General features: G+C 41.6%; 6 protein-coding genes, 1 long non-coding RNA gene and 2 other non-coding genes across 11 annotated transcripts; 3 read left to right on the forward strand and 6 right to left on the reverse strand.

The window, feature by feature from the left end:
• Positions 1-2: 2 nt before the first annotated feature.
• Positions 3-2,386, reverse strand: EXO70B2 (exocyst subunit exo70 family protein B2). The gene is made up of 2 exons (NM_100573.4): positions 1,659-2,386; positions 3-1,550 (listed from the first exon to the last, which is right to left on the reverse strand). Exons 1-2 carry the CDS (start codon positions 2,148-2,150, stop codon positions 243-245), a joined length of 1,800 nt encoding a protein of 599 aa, NP_172181.1. The 5' UTR covers positions 2,151-2,386; the 3' UTR covers positions 3-242.
• Positions 2,387-2,642: 256 nt separating this feature from the next.
• SLP1 (Calcineurin-like metallo-phosphoesterase superfamily protein) lies at positions 2,643-5,114 on the forward strand. Of its 3 annotated transcripts, NM_001160844.1 has the most exons (10): positions 2,725-2,977; positions 3,041-3,153; positions 3,236-3,268; positions 3,349-3,450; positions 3,595-3,807; positions 3,897-4,032; positions 4,119-4,294; positions 4,392-4,480; positions 4,564-4,633; positions 4,727-5,083. In NM_001160844.1, the coding sequence occupies exons 1-10, from the start codon at positions 2,794-2,796 to the stop codon at positions 4,811-4,813; spliced, it is 1,203 nt and encodes a 400-aa protein (NP_001154316.1). In that variant the 5' UTR covers positions 2,725-2,793; the 3' UTR covers positions 4,814-5,083. The 3 variants fall into 3 exon arrangements, with proteins under 3 accessions (NP_172182.2, NP_001117240.1, NP_001154316.1); NM_100574.5 differs by lacking the exon at positions 3,236-3,268 and having other exon boundaries at positions 2,643-2,977; positions 3,068-3,168; positions 3,337-3,450; positions 4,727-5,114; NM_001123768.1 differs by lacking the exon at positions 3,236-3,268 and having other exon boundaries at positions 2,697-2,977; positions 3,068-3,168; positions 4,727-5,114.
• Positions 5,058-5,467, forward strand: AT1G04537. The gene has a single exon (NR_138735.1). It is a non-coding gene; the product is annotated as an other RNA (long non-coding RNA).
• On the reverse strand, positions 5,058-5,998 carry AT1G07020 (uncharacterized protein). Its single transcript, NM_100575.4, has 2 exons — positions 5,723-5,998; positions 5,058-5,600 (listed from the first exon to the last, which is right to left on the reverse strand). The coding sequence occupies exons 1-2, from the start codon at positions 5,727-5,729 to the stop codon at positions 5,164-5,166; spliced, it is 444 nt and encodes a 147-aa protein (NP_563775.1). The 5' UTR covers positions 5,730-5,998; the 3' UTR covers positions 5,058-5,163.
• Positions 5,999-6,045: 47 nt separating this feature from the next.
• AT1G04543 lies at positions 6,046-6,721 on the forward strand. The gene is made up of 2 exons (NR_143388.1): positions 6,046-6,174; positions 6,336-6,721. It is a non-coding gene; the product is annotated as an uncharacterized misc_RNA (transcript).
• On the reverse strand, positions 6,066-6,151 carry AT1G04547. The gene has a single exon (NR_138736.1). It is a non-coding gene; the product is annotated as an other RNA (small nucleolar RNA).
• Positions 6,722-7,502: 781 nt separating the features above from the next.
• AT1G07025 (Mitochondrial substrate carrier family protein) lies at positions 7,503-8,003 on the reverse strand (the record flags this gene model as incomplete). Its single annotated transcript, NM_100576.1, has 1 exon — positions 7,503-8,003. The coding sequence occupies one exon, from the start codon at positions 8,001-8,003 to the stop codon at positions 7,503-7,505; it is 501 nt and encodes a 166-aa protein (NP_563776.1).
• Positions 8,004-8,257: 254 nt separating this feature from the next.
• AT1G07030 (Mitochondrial substrate carrier family protein) lies at positions 8,258-10,663 on the reverse strand. The gene is made up of 2 exons (NM_100577.4): positions 9,596-10,663; positions 8,258-8,682 (listed from the first exon to the last, which is right to left on the reverse strand). The coding sequence occupies exons 1-2, from the start codon at positions 10,367-10,369 to the stop codon at positions 8,476-8,478; spliced, it is 981 nt and encodes a 326-aa protein (NP_172184.1). The 5' UTR covers positions 10,370-10,663; the 3' UTR covers positions 8,258-8,475.
• A 100-nt stretch (positions 10,664-10,763) lies between these two features.
• Positions 10,764-13,232, reverse strand: AT1G07040 (plant/protein). The gene is made up of 7 exons (NM_100578.4): positions 12,674-13,232; positions 12,322-12,474; positions 12,016-12,231; positions 11,820-11,941; positions 11,567-11,730; positions 11,335-11,489; positions 10,764-11,168 (listed from the first exon to the last, which is right to left on the reverse strand). The coding sequence occupies exons 1-7, from the start codon at positions 12,878-12,880 to the stop codon at positions 11,070-11,072; spliced, it is 1,116 nt and encodes a 371-aa protein (NP_563777.1). The 5' UTR covers positions 12,881-13,232; the 3' UTR covers positions 10,764-11,069.
• Between the last annotated feature and the right edge of the window lie 159 nt (positions 13,233-13,391).

Consider the following 13,391-nt stretch of genomic DNA (forward strand, 5'->3'; position numbering starts at 1 on the left):
GTAACTCTATAGCACAATGCTCGTAAGTCCGTTTTGAAACCCAAACGAATTATATTTTAACCTTAAGGAAATTTCTTACATCAAAAAAGCAATACATGAACAAATCAATGTCGAAAAGGTGATTCCACCGATCCATGAACATTATTCACCCAAGAAAGATAAAAAAACACAGAATGATTCACAATTTTACAAAAAAATTCAATTAATAAGAATTTTTTAATTTCTTTTCATATCTAATTTAATCAACTTGAGCTTTCCTTGAACAACCGTTTGATTATAAACTCCACATCTTCAACAGTATACGGAATAAACGGCTCTCCACGCCTCCCATTAATCTCCGGTGACTCCTTCAATCTTCTGATGAAATTCGAGTACGCCGGAGATACAATTCCGGCAACAGAGCTTCTTAACTCCTCCCTCAATTGCCCATCACTAACAACCCATTGAGATTGCACCTTACACACCTCATCGAACTGTGATTTGAACAATCTTAGGTTCTCTACTAACTTGGGATACGGACCATCGGTCCTAAGCAATCCCACCACTTGGTTCCATGAGCTCCTTCGGTAATTAGAATGGTATTGCCTCAGTTTCGCTGCGTGCTTCACAATCCAATCTTCTCCTAGGACTAAACCTAGCTCGTTATCCTTAGCCTTATCAAGAATATACTTGTCATTGTTCATCATGAACAAGAAACACAAAGACGGATCACGATAAGTTCTTTTCTTGCCTTCCAAGTTACTCTCCAACAACTCCAAAACCCATATGATTTGCACAGACAACGGTCTCGTATCTGATCCGGTTTCATTTCCTGTCTGGTCAAGTATCTGCTCCAACGATTGCCGCGATTTACACGCCGCACGCAGATAATTCATCACGTACCGCGTGATCGGGTGAATCCCACCGCCAGGAAACGCTGTTTTGGGAGGGTCACGTCGGATTAAATTCTCCAGCTCCATAAATATCCCTCTAATCGCTTCTCCTAACCGTTTATGAATCGCGAGCGCCTCATGCCTTAGCGGCGAACAATATCGATCAGAAAATAGCGTTTCCATCTTAGGAATAAGGTCTTGCATCGCTTCGTATAAATCCACAACCTTAAACAAACGTTCAGGTAAACGGCTTCCTAAAGCGATCGCGTCTGCGAAATTCAGAAGCTGTGTTGTGGTTCCGCGACAAACTTCCATGAAAGAAAGATCGGTTACAGAGGAAACAGGAAGATCAGAGAAAACGCGATCGCAGAGAAGACGCTCGCTCGGGAAGAAAACGTGGAATATCAGCGTTACGGCTTTAATCCAACGGTCGATTTCGTCTTCAAGATCTTGCCATGGACTCTCTTGCACTTCCTCCATACTTAGTCCTCTGAGATGTAACCTCGACAAACTCTCCTCTAGAAACTCTCTTCGTCGACTGCTGTACACTCTTGAACACTCTTTTGCAAATCCACCAGCGACCATGCGCACAGCGATCGCGTTTAGATCGCCAATAACGCTAGATTGTAACGCCTCGATCACGATTTTGTAATCAGTGATTGGACGAGCAACGATTACCTATTCAATTGTGAATCACTTAACCACAATATAACCGATAGTAAACCGAATTTTCTAATTCTAATTCCAAAACTAATTTAGTAATAAATTTACAGATGAATTAATTACCCCGTCGCTTGTGTCGTTGTCTTCTTCGCCGGGGAACTCATCGTCCGAGTCAAACGAGTCAGGGGCTCGGTCCATTACAAATCCAAACTCTTCTTGAAGCCTAAACATCACCTGTTGAATCAGCTCATCGGCACGGGATTGACAGACGGCGACGGATTTATCTCCGGCCATGGATCTCAAGTCTCCGGCAATCGCAAGTAGCTCATCAACAGAGTCGAGGAAGGTGCGCGAGTCAACGGGATCAGACCAGATCGGTCGATCTTCCACGATGTAGCTGGAGATCTGTCTCTCTAAAGAGGTGAGGGCTCGGTCAAAGTTGACGTTTGAGCCGCCGCGGGATGGGGTGGGTCGAGGATCTCCGCCGCGGTTTCCGGAAGCGCCATAACCGGAGAGAATCTGTAAGATATCTCCGGCGGCACTTGGATCCTTGCCGAGAGCTCTGGCGATGTCTCTGGCGGCGGCGTAAAGATTCTCGTCACCGGCTTCAGCCATATGATTGGATGGGAATTAATAATGTTCGGGGAAATTACGGAATTGGTGGAATTGGGAGAATAAAGACGAAAATCCATAGACGAAGACTATAATATTGACAAAGTCTTCGGAGATTAAACGCGGGAACCATGTCTGACTTAGTTGTGTGCTTCTGTTTGTATTTTAATGGAATCTGTAATTTCTTAGTGCCACGACCACGACTTTGTCTTCGTTTCGATTTTTCTCTTTTGGTTCTGTCTGGTTTGATGTTTACAGAACGTGAACGCAATTTAACAACCGCGTTGTGCGTTTGGTCATCATGGAAATTGGTTATGGGCCGATGACTTCGTTACGTTGAATTTTCGGCGTCCAGTACACTTGGGCTTTAGATGGCCCAATGGACATATTATTCATTTTTGGGATCGATAAGTTTGATAAGGTTGAGAGGCCCAATTTTTGTCTTTGTGGTTATCTTTTATTTTATTAAAAACAGAAAAACCAAAAATTGAGAGGAAAAACCTCAGCCAGTAGATAGATAAAAGGGATTTGATTACTGAGCATGCAATTGGAGACAAGTCACACAAATTATAGACCAGACGAACACAAATGTTAAGTGATTTCATCAAAGCTCTGGTGGATCATTGCTTCTCCACCACCAATACCAATGGCTTCCCTTTACCTCAATTCCTTACTTCCACTTCCTCCTTCTCACCCCCAGAAACTTTTAGAACCTTCTTCTTCCTCTTTGTTGAGCACTTCTAATGGTAACGAACTTGCTCTGAAGCCGATTGTCATCAATGGAGATCCACCCACTTTCGTCTCTGCTCCTGCTCGTCGTATCGTTGCAGGTTCGCCACCATTAATCTGAAAAGTTTCAATCTTTTTGATAATTTGACAACAAAATTGAGTAGGTTTTGGTTTTGGATATGCACTCACAGTTGGAGACCTTCATGGCGATCTGGGTAAAGCCAGAGACGCACTTCAGTTGGCTGGCGTCTTGAGCTCCGACGGACGAGACCAGTGGGTCGGCCAAGACACCGTATGTACATTATCTCTTAGTGGTTCAGTATCGTGTTAAATGGTTTGCTTGATGATATTATTGACAGTATCTGCTAGAGTTCAACATTACGCATCTTGAGGTTCATTATGATGACTGATTCTTTTGAGTTAAATGCTTATGAGTTGTGAAATCATAATGAAAATACAGGTACTAGTTCAGGTAGGAGATATACTTGATCGCGGTGATGATGAAATCGCAATACTCTCCTTATTGAGGTCACTTGATGATCAGGCCAAGGCTAATGGTGGAGCTGTTTTCCAGGTTTTTGATTGCTATCATACTTGAATTTCATAAGTAAATTTTACACAGAGAAGCTTTTGCACTCTACACATTTTAATTTGCTAGTTCTAGAATGATGATAATTGATAGGACTAACAAAGAGTAACTTCTTGTCACATTTTAAAGGTTAATGGGAACCACGAGACAATGAATGTTGAAGGGGATTTCAGATATGTAGATGCGAGAGCATTTGATGAGTGTACTGATTTTCTTGACTACTTGGAGGACTATGCACAAGACTGGGACAAAGCGTTTAGGAATTGGATTTTTGAGTCAAGACAATGGAAAGAAGATAGGAGGAGTTCTCAAACCTATTGGGATCAATGGAATGTAGTAAAGGTACTTCATTTTGCCTTGTCCTCTCTGAGTTTTCTTAGTTTTTGTATTCGTTGGTTAACCAAAAGTCGGTGGGAAAACCATTAGGACAGAGGCAAAAGGGAGTAATTGCAAGGTCGGTCCTTCTCAGACCAGGTGGTCGTTTAGCATGTGAATTGTCGCGTCACGGAGTTATTCTCCGTGTTAATAACTGGCTCTTCTGCCACGGTGGTCTCCTTCCTCACCATGGTAAGGACAGTCAAATCTATCTCAACATTTCCTCTCGGTGATCTTTTGGATTTGATATATCATATGCTTATAATGTCCTTGCACAGTTGCATACGGCATAGAGAGGATAAACAGAGAAGTCTCTACTTGGATGAGAAGCCCTACTAACTATGAAGACAGTCCTCAGATGCCGTTCATTGCGACTCGAGGATATGACAGTGTAGTCTGGAGCCGACTTTACTCAAGAGAGACTTCTGAGCTTGAGGACTATCAAATTGAACAGGCAAGTAGAATTTTAATCACCAAAATCTCAAAACTGCTAAGACAGATATCATCATCAGCTTGGTTTAATGTGTTTCCTGACTTCTTTTTCTTATCAGGTAAATAAAATTCTTCACGACACTCTTGAAGCTGTAGGTGCCAAAGCGATGGTGGTCGGGCATACTCCCCAGTTATCAGGGGTTAACTGGTACATTTATCAAACTCAACCCCAAAACTTGTAATAGAGAAACTTCACGACAATCTTGAAACATGAGTTTTTGTTGTTGATAGTGAATATGGTTGCGGCATATGGAGAGTTGATGTAGGAATGTCCAGTGGTGTTCTTGACTCTAGACCAGAGGTATCTAGCAATATTGGTTCTTGACTCGTCGCGTTTCATGTCTTTCTTACATAAGTCCACACAGAGATTCTGAAACTGGAATTGTTTCTTCAGGTTCTGGAGATAAGAGGGGACAAAGCTAGAGTAATAAGGAGCAACCGTGACAGACTTCATGAACTTCAGGTTGCAGATTACATTTAAAAAAAAGAACCAGACTCTCATGTTCAAGATTCAAACTTTATCACCGTATTTGTCATCATACACATAATAAAGCATCAGAAGGTTTCAGTCTTTCAGACAAGGTCCAGATGCAGTTGAGCGAGGCCATACTTTGAACTCTATGTACGTATCTATGTATATATGTGTGTGAATCATCAGATACAACATACTATACTCATCAAGTAAAGGTTTTGTATAGCAAAAACACTGGTTAGTGTTACTTAAAGAGTGGTGAAATTCTCTGGTTTTTATATTGAATGTTTAAAAGAAGTCACATTGAACAACATTGAGAAAGATCTTAAACGAAAACAACTATCGAGATTGGAGAAAGCTTATTGAGAAGTGGTTCTCAATCTTCGAAGCTGATCAATCCAACGATCCTCATTAACATCGGAGGCCCAATCAGGAGCCGTTCCAGGGAATGAGATGGCTCGCATTGCCTCCATAACCCTAACGGCATTCTCCTCCACTAACGGCGATCTTCTCCGCCGTTCGTCCTCCTCAAACGCTCTACGGATCTCCGGTCCAGTCTCCGTCTCTGTCTCTTCTTCGCTGTCTGTGTTATCGTTTATACTAATAGAAGAGATTCCTACCTCTGCATCCGGAATCATACAATGGCCGTTAGAGAGACCATCTCCACCGATCGGAAGATAACTGTCTTCTTCATCGTCGTTGGAGTTATATAAATCGACGGCTGAGATCGGTTCGTAATAGTCTTGTGAATCTTCGACGGAATTAGAGTCGGAATCGCTCCCGGCGTTGTTGTTCTCTGCAAATAATGCATCCGGTTAACGAATTAAGCAGATCTCAATTTCCAAAAATCCGAAGAAACAAATGTGTCTTACGGATCCTCATAAGAATTAAACAGAAGAAAAAGGAGAGTAGAAGAACCTTCCATAGACCCTTCGATGGGATCAATCACCTGGAGACGAGAGATGTCGGAGGTTGAACTGAAAAAGACGATGAAGTTGTTGAACTGAAAAAGACGATGAAGTTGTTACACGGATTGAGACGACTGAGTTGACTCGGATTACCAGATCCATATATATATATATATAAGCCCATATTAAAAGATGCCCACTATATGAGGCCCAAACATGAATCAAAGTCAGGACCTTAGTTGCATCGGCTGGAACTTGAAACAGACACAAATTATCCGAGTGTGAGATATCAAATATACGAATTTGACGGAGTTGCGATATTCCAGAAACATCAAAGCTTTTAAAAAAAAAAAGAGATCGGGAGTGTGGCGTTATCAACTGAGAATTCAGAAGGATGCGAAGGACCCAACCTACGCTAAAGCCAATTTTATCACAGCTTAGATGCACCAGCCGGGAATCAAACGTACTATTCTACCACTAGACCACTGGTGCTTATTGTTTAGTTTTTATATTTGTGTAAAACAAATAGAGGAGAACAAATCAAGATAAACAAAGCTTAATTTAAAAACTCGGTAGTTGTTGTGATATCGATTCGCTGTCCCATCCGTTTGATCTTTATCAGGCCGTTCTGAATCGCCGTTGAGGTCCTGAAAGAAAGATTTGGCCGCCTCGTAAGTGGACCAACATATGGCTGTTGCTGATGCATGGATGAACATTCTGGGGAGGCATAAACCCTTCATATTTCACAAAGGATACGAACACATGGCTCAATGAAACCCTAGTGACATGCTGCACATGACCAGATAAGTTATAAGAAGAAGAAGAAGAAGAAGAAGATCATAGGCTATGTCTGGCCTGGTCGATTAGTTAGTTACACACATCTTAAAATCATTTTGTTTATATTTATGCCTTGATTGTCTACTTTTGTTTTTGCTTTTACATTGTGAGCGTGCGTGTGTGTTTTCCTTAAATAATCCTCCAATGAAATGTTCAGATGTGGGTCAATCACCTTAGAAGGGCCCGTCGGCTGAGAAAGCGTCATAGCTACAATACCAAGCGGCCAAGTCAGAGCAACTGCCAATCCACCGGCGGTGGCTCCTGCGGTGGCATGAACCAACCACCAATTCTTCTTTTTCGGTGATATCTCTATCAGTTTCCTCTTGGCTGCCTCCTATGTCACGAAATGAACAGCAGAAGAATACACATATATCCGAATCCCCGTTCTGTAAAAAGTGAAGAACTTGTTAGTGCACCCCTCTATCAGGACAAACCAGAAGGAGTGCTGATTGCTGGAACAAGCTGGAAGCTGTTTCAGAAGACTAAAGTGAAGATCAAGTAATTGATGCTGACGTGGATATGCCGCCAAATGAACGAATGACGTGGAGATCACAACAGGATGAGTTCAGTTTGGAGAGGAGATATTCATGCGAAGATTTGGAGTGATCCAAGATCTCGAACGCTAACCTAGAAGACCAAAGACCTCGATAGTATAAATAGAGGTGCTAAGGTTCTTGTTAGACGGGGCCGTGATTGTGAGTGAAAAGCTAGTGCAACGCTTTTCATTATTAGAGACTAAGGTTTAGTCTGATTGGAATTCTAGAGAGATCAAAGAGTGTGTTCTTGTGATCTGCTCTTGTGTGTTTAAGGAAATCTCAGGTGACAAGCTAAAGTAGTTTAGATCTTGTGTAAAACCAATTAAGGTAGTTGTAAACTTCTTAATCAGATTTCTAATAAAGTGATACTCAGTGGTTCTGAGTTTGGGGAATACGATTCTTGGTTCATCCGGAATTTCAAAACTTACTGATTCCTTCCTCATGAGTCACCCTTTTGGCGCAATCCCAGACGCCTTTGTAGTTACCGAACCCATTTTGGTGCCTCAGCTTCGCCATATCAACAGGAGTTGAAACGGCATAACTCCATACAGCCGTGAAGGCCCAGGAAATCACGTGCACCACGGGGTTGTTTGGATTCCCGGTAGACAAGAAATTCTTGGATACATCGTAGAAGGAGAAATGTACGAATTGAGCGGGTCCCATGGCTCCATGCCTCATATACCATATCCCACGGTACAGAGCCGATGGTCCTTCCGTTTGGATTACCGAACGCAGAGCCTGCCGGATTCCGACATGTCTTTGCGAATACGAACGATGCAGCATACGTTGATCCAAGGTGCGAACAGGAAACATCGTCATGTTCTTAAAGGAACCAGCAACTGAACCTGCAATCATCAACTGCCACAACTGGAGGTCTTGTTCCTTAAATTTTGGTGCCGTTGAATCTTCCACCGCCATGTTGGGAATGTTTGGAGCATTGAAGCTACGACGATACAAAACCTGAAGATTACCTCGCAAAACTCTAACCAGAGAATCTCGGAGACTAGAATTAAAGGCGCAGATTGGAGACAACTCATGTGGATCGTGCTCTACACTTTCTCTAGTTACTTATTTTTCTCCAACTCATGTGAATTAGTCCATGATGCAAAAGGAGTTGAATGTTCCTCCAAAAGCATTTATTTTTCTCCAAATTGTCTAGTACGTGTAAGATATATGTATGCCTCGTTAAGTTATTATTAGAAATTTGGAAGGAACATAGTTTTGTACAACTCTAATCAAAATTTCTCGACGACATTATCATCAACACAAACCTGGAAAATATATAATCTAAAAATGACTTCATAGAAAACCTGAGAAAACTATGTTACAAACAAATAAGAAAAGCAGGATCCTCAAGAGTGTGAAATAGCCTAACCCTTTTGTCTTTTTTTCAGGCAGTGTTTGAATCGACATTGAAGTCTTGAAAGAAAGATTTAACTCCTTCATAAGTGGACCAACAGATTGCTGCTGCAGGAGCATGGAAGAGCATTCTCGGGAGCCATCCCCTTAGAAGTCCTCTGTATCCATCTTTTTTCACTATCGTTCTAAGTACATGGCTAATAGAACTACTAGTGAAGCGGTCACATCCACACACACCCTGCACATTAACACAGATGATTGAGGCCATATTTTACACATTTTATAGCAAAGAAATCATGGACATTGCTCTTAAACTTTATGCTAGGTCAATAAGAGTTTTGCAAAAGATGTCTAAGCTCTATCAAGAAACACTAATATTCCAGATGCACAACTACAAATAGTCAAAAACATTTAAGCGGAGGATATACAAGTAAAAACATTTAAGCGGAGGATATACAAGTACTATGCACTAGAAAGCCTTAACATATCTCGAAATGCTAAAGATTCTACAGCTAGACCTGAAATTATTTGACCCCTCCCCATCTTTCACACCTCATAAGATCACATTTGAAACGAAACAAATTAAAAACTTTTCCTACATTCAATAAATGCTACACTAAGACAGAATTAATGATAGCTCAACCACGAAATGTCATTACCTGAAACCCTTAAACACACTCTACCTCAAACTTACTGGTAAAAACATTGAAACCAAATAACCACTCTTCCTACAACGGTAGCTCTATACTAGTGTCAAACCGTGATGAACATAAAACCGCAACCACAAAATTATGCTGCAGCTCTAGCACATGATTACCATCTGCCAGTAGTCCTGATAGCTCTTTTTACACAAACCACTATTCACAAAATACAACATCTAACCACACAAGGTGAAACAAGTCCATCTAAGAAGCTTTAGACCTTCACATAGACTCGAAATCCAACACAAATGCATCAACTCTCGAGACTAAAAGCATCATTTAAAGAAGCATTCTGCAGCACTACGCACACATAAAAGCATAACACATATACCGTTTACTAGTAACACTAACACCACTGTGTACCTAATCACATCGCCAACATTATTCTAGCCAAAGATGTAGAGATTAGAGACAAAGAGCAACCAATCCTAGAGAGAAGGAATCATTCACCTGACATTGCAACTGCGTCTTGACAACATCAAGCGGCGTAGTCACAGCAGCTGCCAATCCACCAGCAGCAGCTCCAGCGGTAGCGTGAACCAACCAACCTTCCTCATCACTAATTCTATCCGGCGAAAACTCCATCAATCCCTTCTTAGCAGCCTCGTAAGTGGCAAAGTGAACAGCCGTAAACGGCGCGTTCATCAGAACCGTCGTCCTATAAGAAGCATAAAACGCACCAATCCCTTCCTCACGCAAAACCCTCTTAACACAATCCCAGACTCCTTTATAAGTCCCTTCACCCATCTGCAACCTCTGCTTCACCATATCCATGGGAGTGAAAACAGCATCGCTTGATATAGTAGCGAATACGCCGGACATCGCATGCGCGACGGAATTGTTCTGATCCCCGGCGGATAAATACTTCTTCGATACTTCATAGAATGAGAAGTAAACGGCGTGAGCAGGTCCAGCGCCGAGACCCATAGCCCAGATCCCGCGATACAGAGCTGAAGGTCCTTCCTTTTGGATAATCGAACGGAAAGCTTCCCGGATTCCGACGGGTTTTAAGGGACATGGTCGAAGCGCTTGCATATGGGTCTTGATGGTATCGACGGGAAACATCGCCATGTGTTCGACGGAGCCAGCAATCGAACCAGCAATCATAAATTGCCAGAACTTAAGACCATCGTGAGCGATTTCCGGTTTGAAATCCGGTGTCTGAGAAACCTGCCGGAGATCAGGTTCCTGGAATTTGGGTACGGTTGTAGCCTCCGTAGCCATTTAGGGATTGGGGCGTAGATCGGGAGGCACTTGGTACTCGGCGGCGGAGACAAAATCTCGAGTAAAAGTAGGGTTTTTGAGGACTTGTTAAGAGTAAAAAAGACACCAAATCGGAATGTGAATCACCGACGAAGAGAGACGGTGAAGGGGGAATTTGGTGTGGTGGTGGACTACATTATCTCATATCATAGCTTTTGTTTTTATCTGTAGCTTACCAAATCCTCCTCCTTGATGTCGTCAAAGATTTGATCTTTCTTCCACAATTTTTATTTCAGGTGGAAAATTCGAACCGGAACTCTATTGCTATAAATTTCGAGACTTTAATTGGTTGACCTCGTTGACACGTCAGCAAGTTGTTTTTGTTTTTTTTTGTTTTTTTTTGTAAAGCTGATGATGAGAAAGTAAGAGATCATGAACAAAGAAGTTACCAATCGGTAAAACAAGCTCAAATGCAGAACAAGAACAAAACCATACAACATCATTATCGTTTTATGTTTTGTAACTATTCCTGTTATCTTTGTTTACCTCCTTCTCACCACTAGGAAAGTAGTCGGAAATATACACATAAATATATTTGATTAAGAGTTCTTGGATTAGCATCTTTACTGATCAAGATTACAAGCAGTTTTGAGCTTTTTACTCGTTACACATGTACGAGGCATGATTGACATATATCCAAAGCCGTGGCTACTATTTGCTATCACCCGGTTCGTCGGGAAAGCTGCTCCTGAAATGTGCTCTCGAAGATCTTGTCAGCATTTCCGACCTCAAATCCATCACGTCGATGAGACTCTTGTATCTGCGTTTTGTAGGTTTCAGAAATGTCATTCCACAATGTTGGTACACCATCTTTACATTAGTGGTATCTAAGAGGAGTTCTCCAGGCAATGGGAAGGAAAAGATCGCATCGATTCACAGTAACCGGATTCTAAATAAGTTAAGATTCAATCAGAGTGGTTTCTTACCTCGCTTTCGGGTATATTTTGGTACTGCGGAAGTACAAGGCGTTCAGCAAACTCAATGTATGAACAAGGGATAGATTTGGTAACACCATCAGCGAACTTGAAAGATATCGAATCTGCTACAGTTGAGCTTTGCTGCAAACCACCATCAGGGCTAACTGTAAAAGTAGAAAGACAAAGATTAGCTTAGAATCTAATTTCTTTTAAATTGAGTGATAAAGATTAGTAACCATACCTTTAAGGACTCCTCCTTCTGAGTTCAATTTGATACCTTTTTCTTCGAGGAACTGATTGAGCTTCTTGATTTTGTTTAGATGAGATTTAAGCCGATGAACAGAAATCGTGACGTGGTTAAGTGCATATCCATTGACAAGGGTCCATGCTGCGTATTCACTTTCCCTGTTAATCAATTTAACCCAACACACCTTAAGTCAACTACTCTAGCTTGATCTAGCAAAAGAAACAAAGAGACCTAGGATCATATGTACCTAGCCAATTGCTCAAACTCAGAAGATAGAGGCTTTTCCCAAGTTAAAGTACCCAAAGCACTAGAAAGTCCAGCATACTTTTTCCCATTAGGTGATGCTTCCGTGTATTTTCTGATTACATCCTGAAAACAAAAGAAATTGCCTTCAAAGCTCATAACATAATCTAGGGTCAAAACCAATGACAGTATATTATTACCTGAGTCTGTGAACTCATCTGGTCCACCAGGAGCTCTGAGATAAAAACTCTCGGTAAAGGACCGTTAACGCCGCTGCCACCAGGAACAGCAGAAGCATTAGGAGGTGCAAACCACAAAGCTCTAAGCTTTTTGGCCGGAAATTTTAGCTCATCCATCGGTGTATATCCATAGTCAAGGAAAAAGCTTGCAAGCGAGTCAATCCCATAACCACCAATCTAAAACATTTCCATAGACAAATTCCAATAATGAGCAACTTAACATTGTCAAAATGGTTACAACTTTGAAGCAGCCAAAAATGTTTATACCCCAAACGTTCTGAAAGCGAGATGATCATAGCAAAGTTGCTGGTCATCAACAGATCGAACAAGCTCCAAGACGGATTTAGGCGTCGGGTTTCGATTTAGGTAAACAGTTTCCATCTGCCCTAAGACACTCCTGAAGAAAGATTCAGCAGCAACCTGGCCAAGTGTAAAAAACGAGAGACGAGACAATTAGATGATAATGGCAAGTTATCAACTTGAGCAGGCAAATTAATTGCACCCACATGCCAAAGAATCAAAACATCAACAATTGACAAGAACAGAGTTTTCAGATCTTTCATGACCTAAATCAATCGAGGGTATATACACCATACAAGAAATATACAAAAGGACGAACCTTTGAAGACGATCCGCGAGAAACATTGTTTGATGACATCGAGGAGTCTCTTCCAGAGGAAACGACGACGGAGAGATTGCGCTTGCCGACGGAAGGAAGCCGAATAAGAGATCCAGCAGAGAAGGAAACAGAGAGTGTTGATCGTAACGAAGAAGGGAAAGAGCCGTAGAGAGAGGCTTTAATGGCTGATGAGTGGAGTGAGATCATGGTGGAGATAAGGAGGAGATGGTTGGTTTTGTCGCCGGAAAGCTTTTGATAGTGAGAAAGCTCCGATCATGTATTTTGATTTATGGAGATTCCGTGCTCTTCTGTTTCTCTCATAAGAGATTCGTGTCGTGTCAGATAGTACTATTTCATCCGATGAGACGTGGCGATATTATCAATGGGGTTATCTTTAATTTGTTTGATAATTAAAGCTGAAATTCTATCATTGGATGATTTGTAGTTTGTTGCTGATTTTCAGAAGAAGAAACTACAGGTACAAGAGTTGAATCTCCAATGACCTTAAATACGATAATTAGAGTTGAAATTAGATTTTTGATGAGTGAACTTAGTCTCCATCCATAGGTGCGTCGCCGTTTAATTCATTTTCCAAGTGCAAGGTAACAATGCAGGTTTGATTCGTTGGGCTTTTTCAGCAATTGTCCTACTTTGGATGGACAATATGATGGGCTTTTCATATTATTTGGGCGTTTTGGTGTAAGGTTTCCTAGTGGGC

This window comes from Arabidopsis thaliana, assembly GCF_000001735.4.
Source record: "Arabidopsis thaliana chromosome 1 sequence".
Taxonomy (NCBI): Eukaryota; Viridiplantae; Streptophyta; class Magnoliopsida; order Brassicales; family Brassicaceae; genus Arabidopsis; species Arabidopsis thaliana.

Coding starts and splice junctions, on each gene's coding strand:
- EXO70B2 (NM_100573.4), bottom strand. CDS start 2,150: ATGGCTGAAGCCGGTGACGAGAATCTTTACGCCGCCGCCAGAGACATC. Junction 1,551..1,658: donor ACAACGACACAAGCGACGGG/GTAATTAATTCA, acceptor ACAATTGAATAG/GTAATCGTTGCTCGTCCAAT.
- AT1G07030 (NM_100577.4), bottom strand. CDS start 10,369: ATGGCTACGGAGGCTACAACCGTACCCAAATTCCAGGAACCTGATCTC. Junction 8,683..9,595: donor AGACGCAGTTGCAATGTCAG/GTGAATGATTCC, acceptor GTTAATGTGCAG/GGTGTGTGTGGATGTGACCG.
- AT1G07040 (NM_100578.4), bottom strand. CDS start 12,880: ATGATCTCACTCCACTCATCAGCCATTAAAGCCTCTCTCTACGGCTCT. Junction 12,232..12,321: donor TCGCTTTCAGAACGTTTGGG/GTATAAACATTT, acceptor GAAATGTTTTAG/ATTGGTGGTTATGGGATTGA. Junction 11,169..11,334: donor AAAATATACCCGAAAGCGAG/GTAAGAAACCAC, acceptor TACAAAACGCAG/ATACAAGAGTCTCATCGACG.
- SLP1 (NM_001160844.1), top strand. CDS start 2,794: ATGGCTTCCCTTTACCTCAATTCCTTACTTCCACTTCCTCCTTCTCAC. Junction 3,269..3,348: donor TCAACATTACGCATCTTGAG/GTTCATTATGAT, acceptor GTACTAGTTCAG/GTAGGAGATATACTTGATCG. Junction 4,295..4,391: donor AGGACTATCAAATTGAACAG/GCAAGTAGAATT, acceptor TTTTCTTATCAG/GTAAATAAAATTCTTCACGA.